The sequence below is a fragment of the Ostrinia nubilalis genome, chromosome 22 (genome assembly GCF_963855985.1).
Source record: "Ostrinia nubilalis chromosome 22, ilOstNubi1.1, whole genome shotgun sequence".
Classification (NCBI taxonomy): Eukaryota; Metazoa; Arthropoda; class Insecta; order Lepidoptera; family Crambidae; genus Ostrinia; species Ostrinia nubilalis.
Window position 1 is genome coordinate 1,092,507 of NC_087109.1, and position 19,412 is coordinate 1,111,918.

Consider the following 19,412-nt stretch of genomic DNA (forward strand, 5'->3'; position numbering starts at 1 on the left):
TCAAACAATGGTGTTGTCGCAATTCATTTATTGTTAGCTAAGAGCAGAGTGGCCCCACTCAAACAGAAACTAACAATGCCTAGACTGGAACTTTGTGGGGCTCTTCTAGCTACTCACTTAGCAAAAAAGACTGAAAGTTCCCTGAATTTAACTTTAGATTCCAAATATTTTTGGTGTGATTCAACCATTGTGCTAGGTTGGATTAAGACATGTAATAAAGATAAACTTAAGTTGTTTGTTTATAACAGAATTACTCAAATTACAGAAAACTCAGAACCCTCCTCCTGGCACTACATTCCTACAAGTCTCAACCCTGCAGACATAGGCTCCAGGGGATTAAATGCAGCTCAGCTCAAAACTTCGACTTTGTGGTGGGGAGGTCCACAGTTCCTTCAGGAAGTGAAGTTTATCACACCTACACAACCACAAGAAATACACATCGAGAACTCACAAGAAACAAAGTTTCAATGTAATTTATGTGCCAGTGAAAGCCACAAAAATACTTTCACGAGTAGTTTTTCAAATTACAGAAAATTACAACGTATTACAGCTCTGATACAACGGTTTATAAATAATTGTAAACATCCAAATAATAAAATCACGGGCCCATTAATGACATTTGAACTTGAACACGCCACACACATACTTTGTCGAATAGTGCAGCAAGACATGTTCTGTAAACAATATTCATTTCTTAAAAACAATAAACCACTTCCTGCCAAAGATAAACTACTAAGTTTAAATCCATTTATCGATGAGGCAGACCTCATAAGAGTTGGCGGAAGATTAAACAATTCAAATTATGACACAAATACAAAACATCCAATTTTATTACACGCTTCTCACAATGTTACAAGGTTACTTGTTCAACACTATCACACACTTTTATTACATGCAGGTCCACAGTTGTTATTGGCAAACTTAAGACATAAATTTTGGATTATTAACGGACGTAATCTAACGAGAAAAATAACACATGATTGTTTAAAATGTTGCAGATTTTCAGGTAAAACTTACCAACCAATCATGAGTAGCCTGCCTGCAGAGAGACTGCATTCAGACTATCCATTTAGTAACACAGCTGTGGACTATGCGGGGCCAGTTCTTATAGCCGACAGAAAGGGCAGAGGTTGTAAACTTAAAAAGGCATACATATGTGTATTTGTCTGTTTGGCAGTTCGTGCAGTTCACATCGAGCTTGTCACCGACCTGAGTACACAAGGCTTTCTGTCAGCACTCAACAGATTCATAGCCCGCAGAGGCAGGCCCGCTGTAATATTTTCAGACAATGGCACAAACTTCGTAGGCGCTTATAACGAAATTTCTAAATTTTTAAAAAATAACTCTAATAGTATAATTACATATTCAGCTGAGAAGGGAATTATTTTCAAGTTTTGCCCAGCATATAGTCCCCACTTCAATGGCTTAGCCGAGGGATCAGTAAAATCAATAAAATATCACTTAAAGAGAGTATTGTCACTAACTCATCTTGATTATGAAGAACTCAACTCAGTATTGGTAGAAATTGAAGCTATATTAAATTCAAGGCCTCTCACTCCTCTCTCTAATGATCCTTCAGATCTAATCCCTTTAACTCCTGCGCATTTTTTGATTGGACGAACAGTAACGATGTTGCCTGCTCCCCAGGTACAAGATGCTCACATCAACACTCTCTCAAGATATGCAAGAACACAATCGCTGAAGCACCACTTTTGGAACCGCTATTATATGGAGTATATTTCAGAATTACAGAAGCGAAGTAAATGGCGCAGAGATGGCGGTCAACCACAAATAGGAGAGATGGTTCTGATCAAAGATGACCGCCTGCCTCCCAACCGATGGCTGCTGGGTCGAGTCACTGCTGTCTTCCCCGGCGCCGATGGTGTCAACCGTGTGGCCGACGTCTACACTTCATCGGGAACAATGAGGAGAGCCTACAACAGGCTCTGCCCTTTACCAACATTGGAACCAGACGTTCCAAGGGCGGCAGTATGTTAAGGCGTCTGTGTCAGCGCGCACGCACACAGACGCATCGCCGCGACCGGTTCGAGGAGCCCAAGCTGCAGAGCGGCGCGGCGCTGCCCGCCCCCCATTCGGGTCTCAGAGCGCGACGCGGGCGCGTCGATTTTGTGTCTATTATACCTATCAAATACCTACTTTCATTGTAAACCCGCATTACATCAAATATTCAAGATTCCTGCGTTTCATTGCCTTCTGCTGCGACCTACTCACCTCACCATACACTCAGTCTTAACCTTAATCTTTAAACAAAAATATAGAATGTTTTAGTTCCCGATTACGACATGCGATGTTTCCGGATATAACAGGTTCAGTAACTTACCGATAACACTATCAGCATTCTGAACGGACGCAGGATATGGAGTTCGTAGCACTAATTTATTATACGTAATATAACCCGGTATATATCATAATTGTATTAATTGATAGATTTTATATTAGCGATTATAAATAATTATTTATTATGGCTCAGATTAAAGAAGAGCTTTTTATTAGCAAATATAAGTTAGGTCGTTGGACTAGCTTCTAGTAGATGATGTTATTTATCTACTACGATTACCTAATAGAGAGGGGGGTAAGATTTAACGATCAGTACGCCTAGGATGCGCACCGCGATAATCTTTTATCGTGCCATTTTATCGATGTTACGCGATAACCTCACATTTGTCGTCTAAAAATATCGAGACAACAAATATAAAATAGATTTGAAATGCCCATTATTTGACACTGATTATTATCTGAAATGATGCTATACTAGCAGTTTTTATCGTTCAAATGAGGCTTATTTGTTTTGTACTTGCAGTTTTGTTTCAAGAATCGAGAAGTTACGTATTCAATTCTCATCATAAAGATGATTAAAGACTGCAACTACAGAATCTCACAATTACGAGAGCATTCGGCGCGTCCAATTAGCGTACCGCACAATGGAGCGTCATGACAGCTGCAAGAGTGATGCCTCCTGATTGAAACCGGACCAGTGCCATGTGATGGATATTTCATAGGCGACGCGCACACGATCAACTTCCGCGTCCTGTAGGCCTAGGATGCGCGCCGCGATATAGATTTTACGCGATAAGCCCATACATTTGTCTAAAATCGTCGATAAGATTTATCACTAAAATGAAACTATGTTTCTTGCTTGACAAAATGGAATAGAACTTTATTCGATCAAAGACACCGGACATGGATAGAAGTTTTCATAGACAATAAAATGTTGCCACATCATATTTTGATTTACTACTAACACCCCCACTATCAAAATATCATACATTTTCAATACCTAAGACATTCATGAACTTATAATGCTTAGCTGGACACAAACTTTTAGTAAAAATATCTGCTGGCATGTCAGCTGTCGGCAAATACTGTAACTTAACAATTTTATTTGAAATTACCTCTCTACAATAATGACATTTAACATCTATATGTTTAGTTCTACTATGAAACACAGGATTTGCCGATAGCTTTATTGCACTTTGATTATCATTACATATATTGATAGTATACATTCTCCCAGTTAGTTCATATTGCAAATTCCTAAGATATACTGCTTCTTTACAAGCTTCTGAGATTGCAGTATATTCTGCCTCAGTACTGGAGAGAGTTACACACCTTTGTTTCTTACATCCCCAAGATATTACAGAACCCATCAGCATGAAACAATACCCCGAGTATGACTTCCTATCGTAAGTATCATTCGCCCAATCGGCATCAACATAACCTTTAATATCAGTATTTCCATTTTTACAATATCTCAAACCAACACTCTTGGTTTTCTTTAAATATTTTAAAATTCGTTTAGCATAACACCAATGTTCATTACTATGACAATTATTGAATTGACTGAGGTACCCTACAGCATAGGCTATATCTGGTCTGGTAAGAATAGCTAGATACATCAAACTGCCTATAAGCTGTTGGTATGGATTTGAACTTTTCATATCTAAGCATTTTTCAACATTTAATTTAATATCCATTGGTGTATTGACAACTTTACATTCTGTAAAGTTGAACTTTACATTCTGTAAGTGTAAATAAATGTTTATTGACAATAGATAAATATAATTATCTAAATAAATATTGTAAAAGACGAATAGCGAATTCGCTATCATATTTTATTAAATATTTAGCCATTAATTTGGCTAGCCAAACTGCTTTTATTGAGCAGACCATGGATGTCCGACCCTTGGAACCTGTTCCAAATCATAATTTAAATTACATCGTAAGACAATAGAGGATAACTCTGGCATACAAAATTCGGGTACAAAGAAATTTAACGGTTTTAATTTGGTGCATCAAAATGTACAAGGCTTCTCCGGCAAAGACTTGGAAATTGAGTTATTTATCCAAGAATTGAATATTCATGTCTTATGTTTAACGGAACATTGGCTCAGGCAATATGAACTAATGCTGAGCATTAATAATTATAAGCTTATTAGTTCATTCACTAGAGAGTTAGCTATTCGTGGAGGGTCACTAATATTAATCAATGATAAATTAAAATGTAAAGAGCGTAAAGATATTGTATCTCTCTCTGTTGAGCGAACTATTGAGCTGTCATGTGCAGAACTGGACGACTATGTTATTGTATGTGTATATAGACCCCCATCTAGTAACTATGAATTATTTGAAACCACAATGGAAGAGGTACTTAGAAGAGTGTGTAATAGTTCAAAGAAAGTAGTTGTATGTGGAGACTTTAATATCAATATAATAGAAGATTCCTCTCTTTCAATACGGTTTTTAAATTTATTCAAATCTTTTAACTTGTTAAATCTTTTCTCTGAACCAACTAGGGTGACTCCAACATCAGCTACTTGCTTAGACAATATATTCTGTAACTGCTTAGTGCTAGAGAAATCAATAATAAATTTTGTTAATTCTGATCATTGCGGTCAAATAGCGTCATTTCAACACCATTTTGTGCCATCGAGCAAGGAAATAGAATATAGACCAGTCACTGCATCCCAGAAAGACAAATTTAAATCTCAAATATCTAATAAGGTCCCACTTTTGCATTACTTTAACTGTAGTATAAATATTTTATATGAGCAATTATTTGAATTAATTAAAAATGAGTTCAATAAAAATTTTCCTAAAAAAACAATTATTATTAAAAACAATAAAACTAAATTCAGTGACTGGGCTACAGTAGGTATTTATATTAGTAGGAAAAAAATGTTTGAATTATATGGTAGAAAAGCCTATAGTAGCGACCCGGACTTTATAGAATATGTAAAAAAATACTCAAAAGTTTTTAAACAAGTTTGTACTATGGCAAAATCTATTTACATACGTGACAAAATTAAAAACTCTGGCAACAAAATTAAAGCTACTTGGAATTGTATTAATAAAGAAACTTGTAGAATTATATCTCGGGATGACACATTCGCATTAAAAATTGATAATAAGTATATTAAATGCAATGATAAGGTAGCAAACGCATTCGAAGGTTACTTCTCAAATGTACCAATCATAACAACAAGCAATCTTAATTCATGTTCATATCAGGCAATGTCTCTTCTCGAGGGTTGTGTTGATGTTTGCAATAGCCCATTAAAATTTAGACAAATAGACCCCATAGTTATTATAAAAACTTTCAAAGAACTAAATATAAAAAAGACAGAGGATATATGGGGCATATCAACAGACATAATAAAACCCATCATTCCTCTTATAGCTCCCCATTTAGCTCATATCTTTAATGAATGTATTAACGAAGGTCAGTTCCCTACCCTGATGAAACATAGTAAAATCATACCATTATTTAAAGCAGGAGACAAAAGTGACCCATCCAACTTTAGACCTATATCGATACTACCTGCGCTCAGTAAAATATTTGAAAAAATTATTTTCAATCAACTACTGTCTCATTTTAACTTCAATAAACTGTTTCATGAAAAACAATATGGGTTCACAAAAGGGAAAAGTACGACCGATGCAGGGGTTGCTCTTATCAAACACATTTTCGATGCTTGGCAGGAGAAAAAAGATGCTATTGGTGTATTTTGTGACTTATCGAAGGCGTTTGACTGTGTTGATCATCAAACTCTGTTATTTAAGCTAGAACATTATGGCGTATCAGGCAAGGCCTTAAGCCTATTACACTCTTACCTCTCAGACAGATTACAAAAAGTAAATATTCACGGAACTAACTCTTCGGGCGCCCCCCTAAAAATGGGAGTGCCCCAAGGCTCAATACTGGGACCATTGCTCTTTCTGATTTATATAAATGATCTACCTTTTTATTCAAAGGACCTTTGTGAGATAGTATTATTTGCTGATGACACTTCTTTAATTTTTAAAACTGACAGGCGTCAGGAAATATTTGACGACGTGAATAATGCTCTTTCCAAAGTATTAGACTGGTTTACAACTAATAATTTGCTATTAAACGCAAAAAAAACCAAATGTTTAAAATTCACTATGCCTAATGTCAAACAAGTTAATACTAATATTACAGTAAATAATGAACGCATTGAACTGATAAACTCTACTGTCTTTCTAGGTATTACCCTAGACTGTAAATTACAATGGGGCCCCCATATTGCTGCCTTGGCGGGAAGACTTAGTTCAGCTGCCTTTGCGGTGAGAAAGATCAGAAACTTGACTGATGTTGAAACAGCAAGGCTTGTATATTTTAGTTATTTTCATAGTATTATGTCTTATGGTCTTTTACTGTGGGGCTCAGCAGCAGACATAGAATCAATTTTCATTTTACAGAAAAGAGCTGTTCGGGCAATATACGGTCTTAAACCACGTGACTCGCTTAGAGAAGTTTTTAAAGAAATCAATATATTGACTGTGGCTTCGCAATACATATTTGATAACATTATGTATGTCCGTAAACATATACATTTATTTACTAAGAAAAGTGACGTCCACTCATTTAACACGAGACATAAGAATAAACTTGCTGTTCCATCATTTAGGTTGCATAAGATAGGTAATTCATTCTTGGGGAAATGTATTACCATATTTAACAAAATACCACACAACCTTGTCGAATTGCCAATAAACAAATTTAAGATACATATAAAAAATACCCTTATGTCCAAAGGGTACTACAAGGTTCGAGACTATATTGATGACAAGGATGCGTGGTCAGTTCAGTCTGCACATATTTGATGTACTTAAATTTGACTATTCTTACCGTTAGATAATTCCTGGCAATAAGTGGTGACTGAGTTTGTTCCGGCGTTTCTTCTCAGCACTTGCCATATGTTTGTCTCGAAGCGCTGGTAGGGCCCAAAAGATAAGGAGACATGTAAAGTGCCCCATAAGGGCTACCTTTTTCTTTTTTTATTATTTTCTATTGACGTTCATAAGTGCCACTTGTGGTCTAAACTGAATAAATATTTTTGATTTTGATTTTGATTTTGTCATATTGAATTTAGATAACAGCTGATCTATGTAATTTTCTTGACTTAAAGTAACAACATTTTTATCTTTATCAATATTAACACAAATACCAAGACATTGTCTTATTTGACCTAAGTCCTTTATTTTAAACTGAGTGCTTAAAATTTCTTTTAGTAATAACATTTCATTTTTATCATTTGAGAACACGAAAAAATCGTCAACGTACAATGTCACTATGGTTATTTTACTGTTATTTAGCTTTGTATACAAACAAGGTTCAAATTTTGATTTTTTATAACCATTCTCTATCATGCAATTATCAACTTTAGTATGCCAAGCTCTAGAGGACTGTTTGAGACCATATATTGCCTTTTTTAATAAAAGAACTTTGTTTTTATCATTATCAGAACATGCTAAACAATCTGGCTTTTGCATATATATGGTTTCCTCCAGGTCCCCATTGAGGAAGGCTGTCTTTACATCTAAATGTGCTGTATCCAGATTCAGTTGAGCACACAAATCAAATAATAATCTTAATGTGGTATGTCTTACTACTGGAGAGAAAGTTTCATTATAATCAATGCCACATTTTTGACTACAACCTTTTGCAACAAGTCTTGCACGGTAACGAACATGATTGTCACTGTCTATTTTCTTTTTGAGGACCCACTTACACTTCACGATGGTTCCATTATCTGGTGCATCGGACAATTCCCAAGCATGATTGTCTTCAAAACACTGCAACTCATCTCTCACAGCTTGCAGCCAGTGTTCTTTTTCAGGTCCTTGCAATGCTTCTTCCAGTGATAGTTCACTTGTATCTAATTGGTTATTGTCCATGCACATATTTGAGAAACCATATCTCTCTGGCTTTCTTCTCACTCTTTTAGATCGTTCAGTTTCAACCGGCTCGTCATCACTGATGTCTTCATTTTCGCTGGGCACATATGTAGTATCATTCGGGTCACTATATGTAGAAACGTAGGAACTATCATCTGATAGACCAATATCCCCCACTGAATCTGGACTTGCCTCTTCAACGGATGAATTCAAATTATTTTTCTCTTGAACAACAACTATATTATGTTCTAGTTGTGGTTGTTTTTCTATGATTATTACGTCTCTACTTGTACTCATTGTTTGTGTTTTAGGGTTAAATACTCTATATCCTTTTGTGTCTTCGGAATAACCCATTAGGATACACTCTTCAGATTTTTTATCCCATTTAAGCCGTTTCTCCTTCGGCACATGTACCATTACAGTGCTGCCGAATATTCTGAGGTGATTTAAATCAGGCTTTTTCTGCGTCCACAATTCAAACGGTGTTTTATACTGCAATGCGGGTGCTACTGTTCGGTTCTGCAAATAAACAGATGTGTTAGTTGCTTCTGCCCAAAAACGTTTATCCAAACCAGCTTCAAATAGAAGACATCTAGCTTTTTCAACGATTGTCCGGTTCATTCTCTCGCACAAACCATTTTGTTCTGGGGTATACGGGTTAGTCTTTTGATGAATTATTCCCATATTCTTTAGAAATCGATCAAATTCATTATTACAAAACTCCTTACCATTATCAGTGCGCAGAACTTTAATTTTTTTGTCAAGGTAGTTCTCAACTTTAGCTTTATAGTCCTTAAAGCATTGAAAGGCTTCACTTTTATTTTTCATGAAGTAAATATAGGTCATTCTACTAAAGTCATCAATGAAAAGAATGAAATACCTTGATCCTCCAATAGAGACTTCCTCCATCGGTCCACACACGTCTGCATGTACTATATTCAGCAGGTCAGCACTCCTGTTGCCTTCACTCGGGAACGGTAGTCGACTCTGTTTGCCCTCACAGCATATTGTACAGGAATTCTTGCTGATTTCTATCTTCTTGTCAAGTGTCAAACCATTGACTGCACTCTCCATTTTATTCAGGTAAGTATTATTCACATGTCCTAACCTTCGATGCCAAGTCTCAGTAGTTACCATTGCAGCAGGTGTGAAATTAGCTGATTTGTTAAGTTTGTAGACTCCATTGATAAGTGTTGCTGTAGCCACCATAGTTCCTGCTCTGTTGTATATCTCACAACCTTTGTTTGTAAAAGACACTCGGTTTCCTTTACTTATCAATCGACTCACGGACAGGAGGTTGGTTGTAAGGCTCGGAACACATAATACTTCTTCAACTGACACATCATAATCGCACTCTTTCGTGGTTGTCCTGATCTGCACGTCACCTGAGCACACGACGGGTACTTTGTTTTCATTAGCGACAATTATTTCCTTCGGAAAACAGTCATACGATTTGTTTCGGACCCAATGTTTATTTGTTGTTAAGTGAACGCTCGCTCCGGAATCAACGTACCAGTCGTTTTTACTATAACTGCCATTCAAAAACACTGCACTAAATGCATTAGTTTGTTTCGGTGAATCTTCACTGGTATTTGTTTCGATGTTATCGGCTTTTGTGCATTGATTCCTATAATGTCCAACTTCTTTACATTTGTAACACTTTATTTGTTTGTTGACATTTGACTTTAACAAGTGTCCGCCATCATGGTTTCCTCTTACCATAGATTTATTTTTTTTATTTTGTTGGTATTTCTGGAATGCAGCAAAGGCGCCATCTACTTCTCCATTTTCCGATTCCATGTCCAAAAGTTTGGATTTAATGGCGTCCGTTGTAATCGACATGCCAGAATGCTCAATCGCCATTATCATCGGCGAAAATCTCTCGGTCAATCCAGCAAGTAATAAAGACCCGATCCACTCGTCGCTTATATTAAAACCAGTTCCCGCCAACTTTTGACCAGTATCCACAATTTGCGTGACATAAGATGACATTGTGTCACAATTTTCTAGTCTAATCGAAATGAGATTTCTGAGCAAACTGATTCTTCTCGTGAATCCAGAATCATCATACAATGACTTTAGCTTATCCCACAGACTTTTAGATGTAGTAACGTTCTTTATATGCACGTAGATTGAAGGATCTATCATCAAAATCATCTTGGCCTTCGTTCTGGCATCTTCTTCGGCTCCTATATCTGGTTGGTTTGGCTCCGGCTTAATGCACTTCAGCATGCCCTCCAACACTAGGACGTTTTCTACTGCAAAACACCATTCACTGTAGTTTTCACGGCCTTTGAGTTTCGGCACGTTCATCATGTAGTTCTGACTTGCCGCCATGTTCGAGTCCGCGAAACACTACGTACGACACACTAAGTCCTTTGGTATTTTTTATATTGTTCTCGAACTTATACGTGATTGTAATCTTAAGTCCACACAGAAAACAATATCACAGTAAAAAACTAACTGCCGCCAGAGAATACGGGACTGGGCCCATAACCTAAAATGAAACTATGTTTCTTGCTTGACAAAATGGAATAGAACTTTATTCGATCAAAGACACCGGACATGGATAGAAGTTTTCATAGACAATAAAATGTTGCCACATCATATTTTGATTTACTACTAACAATCACGGCGCGCATCATAGCCCGGCTGGTAATGTTGGCTACTGAAGTTGAGGTTACAAAATATTATGTTTCTTTGCAAAATCAAGAGACGCCTTGGAAACTGCTGGTCAATGCAATGTGTGATGGATATTCCATAGGGGATGCGCATACGATTAACTTCCCTGTACGACTTTGTTAGGCACTGGGGGTTGAGATCAAAATTGTCTTTCATTATTTGAAATTGTTCTTGGGCGCTAAGATCCCCTAGTAATCTTTGTTGACTAAACGTCACTAGTTGTAGGATGTGACGTGACTAATATTTTATTGCATAATTGTTAATATAAAAACAAAAGGTTTGTCCAAAAAGCTCGGCGAAATGACCATTCGTGTTCATATAAAGCCGTATTCCAATTTTCGCCTCTCTCGGTATCTCTATTTTATATCGGAATATTGTTTTGAGCTAGAGCTTAAACAAAGCTACTACGGAAATCGCGTTACGGAGTTGGGAGTCCATCCCTACACTGGTCATTACGGCAACAGAGTTACCTCGTTTGCGCACTGCCTGTCCGATATTTCTTACAAATCAATTTAGTACAGTAACTTTTTGTGAAAGCCAATTGGAGTTTTTCATGATAATTGCATGAATCTGGTACCGGCTAGTAATGAGATCTTACGTCTTATCAATGCTCGTGGTCGTTAGTGCACAATGTACGGCCGATATTAAGATGTACACGACTTTTTGTGTGTGAGGTATGTGCCGGATTCCGTTGGACTAAATAAGACGCAGCCTTTACGAATATTCCGGTACAAGCAGCTACGAAATGTTTTTAATTCCAATATCGAATCTATATTATCTATCTATACTAATAATATTATAAATGCGAAATTAACTCTGTCTGTCTGTCTGTCCGTCTTTCTGTCTGTCACGCTTTCACGCCTAAACCACTGAAGCGACTTTGATGAAATTTGGCATAGAGATAGTTTGAATCCTGGGAAAGGACATAGGATAGTTTTATCCCGGTTTTTGAAACAGGGACGCGCGCGATAAGGTTTTCAGTGACATACAAAATACCACGCGGGCGAAAACGCGGGCGGAAAGCTGGCAAAATATACGAAACCTTTGAGACAAATAAAGCAAGTCTTGAATTACTTGAAGAACTCTGCAATTCAATCTGAAGAACATCTCATAAATCTTGAGAGTTTTTTTTATCACTGTCTTTTTATTGCGTCTACGATATTCTGTCTGGGGACATGAACCCTAACCTAAACAACGAACTTAATTCGAGCTGAAACCGGATAGTTGTATGACATTATAATGGTATTTTGTTTTATTAACATTATTCCCTTTTTTTTATAATGATTCTCAGATATAAGAAGAACTAAGGCCCGGTTTCTGTGCTCATATTCTGATCAAGTACGAACTTTTCATATTTAAATCAATCTTGACTAGAAAAGCATGCTCGCTCAAGCCCATAATCTCAATATAGAAATCGGACTTAAGTCAAAAAACCTATTTAGATGATATTTTCGTACATGTCCACGTAGTTTGAAACTGCAATATACCTGAAAGGGAATCAAAATTTAACTCACAACTCAATAATTTCGATACGTCACTATAGCCGGCACTCGCTTAGGCTTTTAATTTAATTCGCAAAGCTCAGACCCCTCCAGAGCCTGGCACAGACATATGTACAACATACTAGACGGAAATGTACAGTGGAAATTGGTTTAGTAGACTCACTTCAGTCATGAGAAAGCGCTAAATGTCACTGCGCTTTCCCTCTATTTCAGTCATAAAACTTTTAAAATCTTTATTGTACTAAAACTGTGAATAACTAGTAAAGCAAGAGTAATTTCGGTGGCGACGACTTACCCAACGACAATTTTTCTCATTCTTCAACGCTAACGTGGCGACGACAATTTTTCTCATTCTTCAACGCTAACGATCATCAAGTCAAGTAGTTCTTTCAGGTTTTCACTTTCTTTTCTGATCCGTATTTGAATATTGCCCAAATAACCCAGAAATCTCAGAAATGGGCGTACGTTAAGAAAGGGGCCATGTACAGCAGCGAACTAGCCTAAAGAAGCTTATTATGATGCACTAGAGGTAAGATAGCTAGTTCCTCCGTGGTTGAGGATTCCGAGTGAAGCTCGCTTCCACCTTCGGCCTGATCATCACTTACCAGCAGGTGAGATACAGGCCAAGAGCTTCCTAGTTGTGGATAAAAAAAACTGACGCTACATGGTTTAGAACAAGCGCTTTTCGATGACGATGAGGTGCAAAATGTTAAATGGAGACTTACTGTGTATTTGCCCATTGGGTACATGTTTGTAGATGTATAAACGCCTACGTAGCAATTAGAGCTGGCACGCGTGATGCGTGAGGATCGATCGTATGTCCGGCTGTCCTGTTTGTATACAGGCTGCTCGTTTTGCCTCTTTTTACTTTAGCTACAGTTTCGCCGACCGCGCTCGCAGACGGATTATAAAATCAATTTATTTCGCGTCCCCAGTTACTGTAGTCGGGTTTTTTCATTTTGTTTTGCTTTCAATGTCTCCAAACTAGGAAACATTTTTGAAGCTCAAAATTGAATTTTTAATTGGTCGAGTTACAGTTGTGTTGATTCGTCATAATCTTTTTAAAAATTAATATAATAATATGTTTTAAACGATAACAATGATTGTTTAACAGTGTTACCATACCATATTATGTCCTCTTAGTAAATAATCCTATTCAATTTCTGTAAAACTTGGTTCATTGCTATTCACTACAATATACTATCTCTATGCTTATTCAACGTCTAGCAACGTAGTTTCCTTCGCTCTAACTTTTTAGCGGCCTCACATGGCACGTTTCCATTCAAGAATACGCGTATCGCGTCACGTCAACCAATCTGTAATCGGTTCCAAAATGAATGAGTTTTATCTTTGGACTATCAATAAATTGTTCTCTATCGCATTACCTCATCGAGTCCCATCGATATAAGATTGCTTATTTTAACCAAAAGTAAAAATTCAAGTACTTAGCGTTTCGATGACTCTTTTATAATGCGAACAGCTAGGGACTGGAATTCGCTGCCTGCTGCTGTCTTTCTCGAACACTATAATCCCGACCTAATCCATTTCAAGGCGAGAGTGAATAGGCACTTACAGGGCAGATATGTACCATCCTAGACTGCATCTCACTTAACACCAGGTGCGGTTGCGGTCAAACCTGCCTTGTTATGCATAAAAAAAACAGATTTTCGCACCACGCTGTACACTGCCGTCCCTTTTGTGCATATGCACTGTATACAGCCAGGGTGTCGTGTCCACTGCGAATGCAATATGCAGGCGAGTGACGTGAGGCGGCATGACGCGACATGACGGATGCCCGGACAAATCCACTTAGGCCGGTTAGTTTTCACTTTGACGGGGTAATTTTGAAGATAACATTATTGGATTATGGAATGCTGTTGGGATGGGGAAAATTTAACATTTTAATAATGACATATAAAAATAGAAACACTTTTCCGTACTAGTCTTTTGCTTCAGCCGCGTTTGGAGCCACGTCATACTTCCGAACTTTTTATGTTGCGCATTAAGTTAAATTAACCGGCGCTAGTTAGAATTTAAGTGATGTTTAAATAACACCTGACATCATATGAGGCGGTAACGTGTGAAGCCTACGTGTGACCTAGGTCGACAATCATAAACTACCTACCTAGGTTTATATTTACTACACAATCTAACCTGGAGATGTCCCTCCATCATCATCTTCGCCGCCTTCATAGTGGCTTTGATCAGTCGCGTTTACACCGCTATATTTTAGATCTGACGGAAAATAGTCTTCAACTACCTAAGCCTTAGGTCCTAAGGTTCATATACTAATTAGATGATCTAATATAAGATATCCTCTTCATCATCATCATCTTTGCAATCTAGCTATAGCTCAAAGCTTGGCTTTGATCACCCGCGTTCAGGGCGTCGACACCGCTACCGGGCGATCGATAAAATCCACGTTACACTGTTATCGGACGTGTCATGCTGACGATCGATCATGCACGTCAGCCTGGATCGACACGGAGGATGGGGTACTCCCAATGTTACATTTTAGATCTCTTGGAGAAAAGGTACAATGTTTGACGCAGTGTTTCGAAATTGTAATTTACCTTCTAGCTTTTGAACACGGCATCACTCGCGTGACTATTAGTCTGTCACATAAAGACGATCGCGCGCGTGTTGTATCACTTGTATCACTTACAAAAACCCTATGTTTTCATCTGGGACTCAAATTATCTCTACTAAACTTTATAAAATCGGTTCAGCCGTTTTATCGTGAAAAACATACAAAGTCGTATGGAGGAAAAACTTTGTTATTTCAGAATGTTTTCCTTCTTGTTAGCCAACTAGAAGCCATCTCGCTAGCAAACCCTAGTCACGTCTCAATGCAAAATACGGCTTCTGAAGCACTAACCCGGCTTTTTTATGGGAAAATCTGTACATTCCAATGTCCAAAGTCCAAACCAACTTTAGGATAAAAATAAGGTGCATTTTATGTACGTTACTGTCTTGAATTCTTGCGTGCTCCAACAGGAACTCAAATCAATAAAATGCAATGTCTGTAAACAACCAACACTGAACAGCTGAAGTCAGGCAGGTGCATAGTCTCCGAAGCATTAAAATGTTTTTTTATAGGTCTACCAGTAAACTAAATCTAGAGCCAACTCAAATTACTTCTTCAGTTCTTGGGTGACTCATCAGGGAATTGAACCTGCAAAAGTAATGTTGTCACGTAGACAACAAAGTCAAGCACAGTGAGTTCAAAATGTAGCCTTCGAAGTATTCTTTCGGATTTTTAAAGATCAATGTTTACTATGTTTAGACTGTAAAATTGCGAACAAAATTTCCAGTAAACCTCAGATTGCTTTCTTTGGTACGTGTGCGCCACCTGGGAATCAAATCTTGGAGCTTAATGCTGAATTATAGTGTTTGTCACGTAGACACGATATACCCTGAATCTTAAGACTTCAGTGTAGCCTTCGAAGAATTCATTCCAATTTTTAAATCAATCTTTTAAAGATAGGCCAATCTTTAAACTGCAAACCAAACCGCAAATTGCTTTCCTTACTACGTGTGCAGTGCACACTGTGCACCCCACCTGGGAATCGAATCTCGGAACGGAAAGCTGAAATACATTGTCACGTAGATAACAAACCGAGTCACAAGTGACTTCAAAATGTAGGTTTCCAAGTATTAATTCGGAATTTTATAGGCCAATGTTTAAACTGCAAAAGTGCAACCAAACCTCAAGCAAATCTCGAACTGCTTTCCGCCCCACCTGGGAATCGAATCTCAGAAAGGAAAGCTTAAATACAGTGTCACCACAGAATACATAATAGTAGCAACAGAAATTGCACTCCTTTGTGTAGGATCAGATGCCGGCATTTTAACGGTAATAATAATAATGCAAAATATCCAACGCACATGGTGCATTCGAAATCGCACCTTACTACTACGCTCACAAGAGCGCAATTTTTTTGTGTTCAGAATTGATCTACCTCACAGCTCAAGCGTCAGGGTTGTTTAAGCAAAGTAAAATAAATAAAAACTTAATTTTAAGAAGCATTTATTGTATTTACGATTGGTAAACTTTAATCTAGTAGTGTTTGTATAATCGTACCTTCTCTAAAGTACCTATTAATAAACTTCAGTTTTGCGATAATTCGAAATTGGGCAAACAGTTTTAAATGGTGTAGTGTCGGAAAATAGACACGGTGAAGTAAAGTTAATGTTTTATTAGCTAAAATATTTTTTTTGCTAGAGTTTTTTGTCATAAGTGTTTCAAAATTATTTAAAAAGTGTAGTTTTTTAAATTATTTAAATCACTACAGTTAATTATTATTCCTAAATATTACGATTTTCCATTAAAGAAGAATAACAGTGCTGTTGGAACAATAAACCTTGATTGCGACGATGATCGACCGAGCGTGTATAGAAATACGCGTGTGCTCACAAGCGCGTGGCGGCCCTGACTGATTTGCAACTTGAAGTTGTCGCGCGCTGTAGGTAATTATCTCGGCCGGCATAGGCGAGTGACGGAGGCCTGGTGTCACGTAGACACAACAAACTGTGAGTCACGCCGAATCTCGGCGTGCGTGACTGCGGTCGGCATTTAGTTTAATCGCGCCACGATCGCTATATCGCAATTAAATATTCATTATGACATGTCCAGGGCTGTCGCATATCACTGGTAATTTTTTTTATTGGTTTATTAATTTAGTAATTTAAAATATTACATTATTATCCGATGCGTAAAGCGCCATGCAATGTGTCGCTTGCTATGCAAAATAGTCTTCGTTGTCATTTGCTACACTAACGACCTACTTCCAGCTGATGACTTTAAAATAAAATTAGCAGGCTACTTTAGTCGAACCTTTCTTTCTACACTAAATAGTGACGTGAATATCGAAATACTCAGAGTTTCTTGCGCTGCTTCTCAGCACTGGCCCATTTATTGTCCTGAAGCAGTGGTGGGGTTAATTACTGGGACATGTAAAAGTGCTTTTTAAAATTAAAAGAATTTTATGAGTTTTTTATCATGTGTCTAGGAAATCTTGTACTAAAACGCGGAGAATACCTATAACTAAACATACTCGTACGTAGTTATGAATAACTGTCATAACTACGTACGAGTATGTTTAGTTGATTTATTCATATGACGTGCGCGTTCCTGAATGACGCTGACCTCGCGCCGACATTCAGGTTGACCACACAAGTTTGCGGATTGAACTCAGCTGACGTGTTTGCATTTCCATTAGATTAATGGCTTTTGAATACGTGACCTGAAATCGTACATTAAAATTGGTTTTTGACTAGACTTTCTAAATCTAGAGCATTTAAAGGTAAACATAAACTACGTCTGTAGTAGATACTAGATAGGTTTGGAAAAATATCTTTTGATTAAGCTATTTGAAGTAATAACGCTCTATCTTAAAAACCGTAAATAATTACCAAATTAGAATTATACTTGAAACAAATTCATGCTATTTAATATGACCCCGATTAATTATCATAAATCTTATCGTTTTTACAAATACCTGTAAACGACTTTAGTTTGTTGATCCTCTTTTGTCACGAAAATTGTATTGTATCACTGAAAGAGACAGCTAGAGCTGAATACTTCCAAATCTTTTTTTTTTTTTGCTTTCCGAAGTAAAACATCGACCCTTTATGTATTTAACCCTTGTTATTCATAAGCGCCAAAATACTTATCAAAATTAAACAAATATTTTTGATTTGATTTGATTAGAATACAGCTTAAGTGTTTGTGTCAGCCCTACCAAATTCTGGTCTTCGGGCTGAACACGCCCGCCCATTGTCGGGTAGTTGCGTCTCGGCTGACTAAATGTCGATGTTGCATGCTATCGCTATCTGATAGGGAGATAGCGGTTCTGGGCTGCTGATCGTTTGGATACCTACCCGCTTTCAATTCGCCTGAATTGAGGCAGTTTGCTGCCCGATATACTGGCGTAAAGTCAGAGACCATGAGAGGAAAATGTTTGCCTTGAGTTTTTGAAACCGAATGTGACAATAACTGAAATGACTTTTGTAAATGCCTGAATTTCATTCATTGATAGGTACTTAGGTCGATTGCTATGGCGTTTACTGCAGTCAAAGTCATCTGAATACCCTTAGGTTGATTGAGTGGCTTCTGAATGGTGAAGACCATCATTGCAAATTATTGTTACTTAGATAAACTTCACATCATTTCGACCTCATGATTCGAGTTAGGATATTCCAGATATGTTTACTGTTGGTGTTCTCTTCTGTGAATTTTCTCATTTCAAGTAATGACTCTTGTTTGACTGTCTATTGATTCCCAATACTGTGCCTTTGGTGTATGTTATACTAATTAGAAATTAATTGTGTTGATAATATGACGTTGCTAACCAATCTCTTTCTTCCACAGTGACGCGGGCATGGAGAAGGCCAAGGCGTACATAAAGAGCTCGCTCGGCGCGCCGAAACCGGCGTCGCCGTCGCCGTCGCTGGACAAACCGGCGGCGGCGGCGGCGGCCACGCCGGACGACGCGCGCGTCTGCTTCGTCTGCGGCGGTAGCGGGCTCGGGGACCAGTACACCGTCCGGGTGAAGCCTGACCCACAGGTAAGGGTGGTTTTGGTAAGAGGATCATAATGAGTTTAGTAGGAGACAGGAGTGACCTAAACCGACGATCGCCAAACGGCTAGAGTACCTTCTGTACTCGCCACTCTGCCCGGTGAAGCTGGAAAAGCCCTGAAAGCGACCAGCGCGCGTCACTTCAAAAGAAATCCACGCCCATACATTGGACGAGATAGCTTCTGTGATACCACTATAACCTAGTTATGGCTTAAAAAGCCGAAAGTTTAACATAATAAGTAGAGACAGTTTTATAATTTTGCGCCTGAAGAGATTTAAAAAAGCCATATTATATCGAAAGTTAATTAGATGGCCGACGCCGTTTATATGTAGTGCATATTGACTGTTAGCTATTACTGTAGCAATCCAATTCCTAACATATTTTATTCTCAAAAAGATTATTTGTAGAAGCAACTCGTGATTGAAC

The 19,412-nt window shown here is 37.8% G+C and overlaps 1 protein-coding gene across 1 annotated transcript in view; it reads left to right on the top strand.

Moving 5' to 3' along the window:
- Positions 1-19,412, top strand: part of LOC135083007 (uncharacterized) — a 167,345-nt gene that overhangs the window by 59,427 nt on the left and 88,506 nt on the right. Inside the window, exon 2 of the mRNA XM_063977769.1 lies at positions 18,778-18,973. Coding sequence (XP_063833839.1) covers positions 18,788-18,973 — 186 coding nt within the window. The 5' untranslated portion in view covers positions 18,778-18,787. The remainder of the gene's footprint in view (positions 1-18,777; positions 18,974-19,412) is intronic.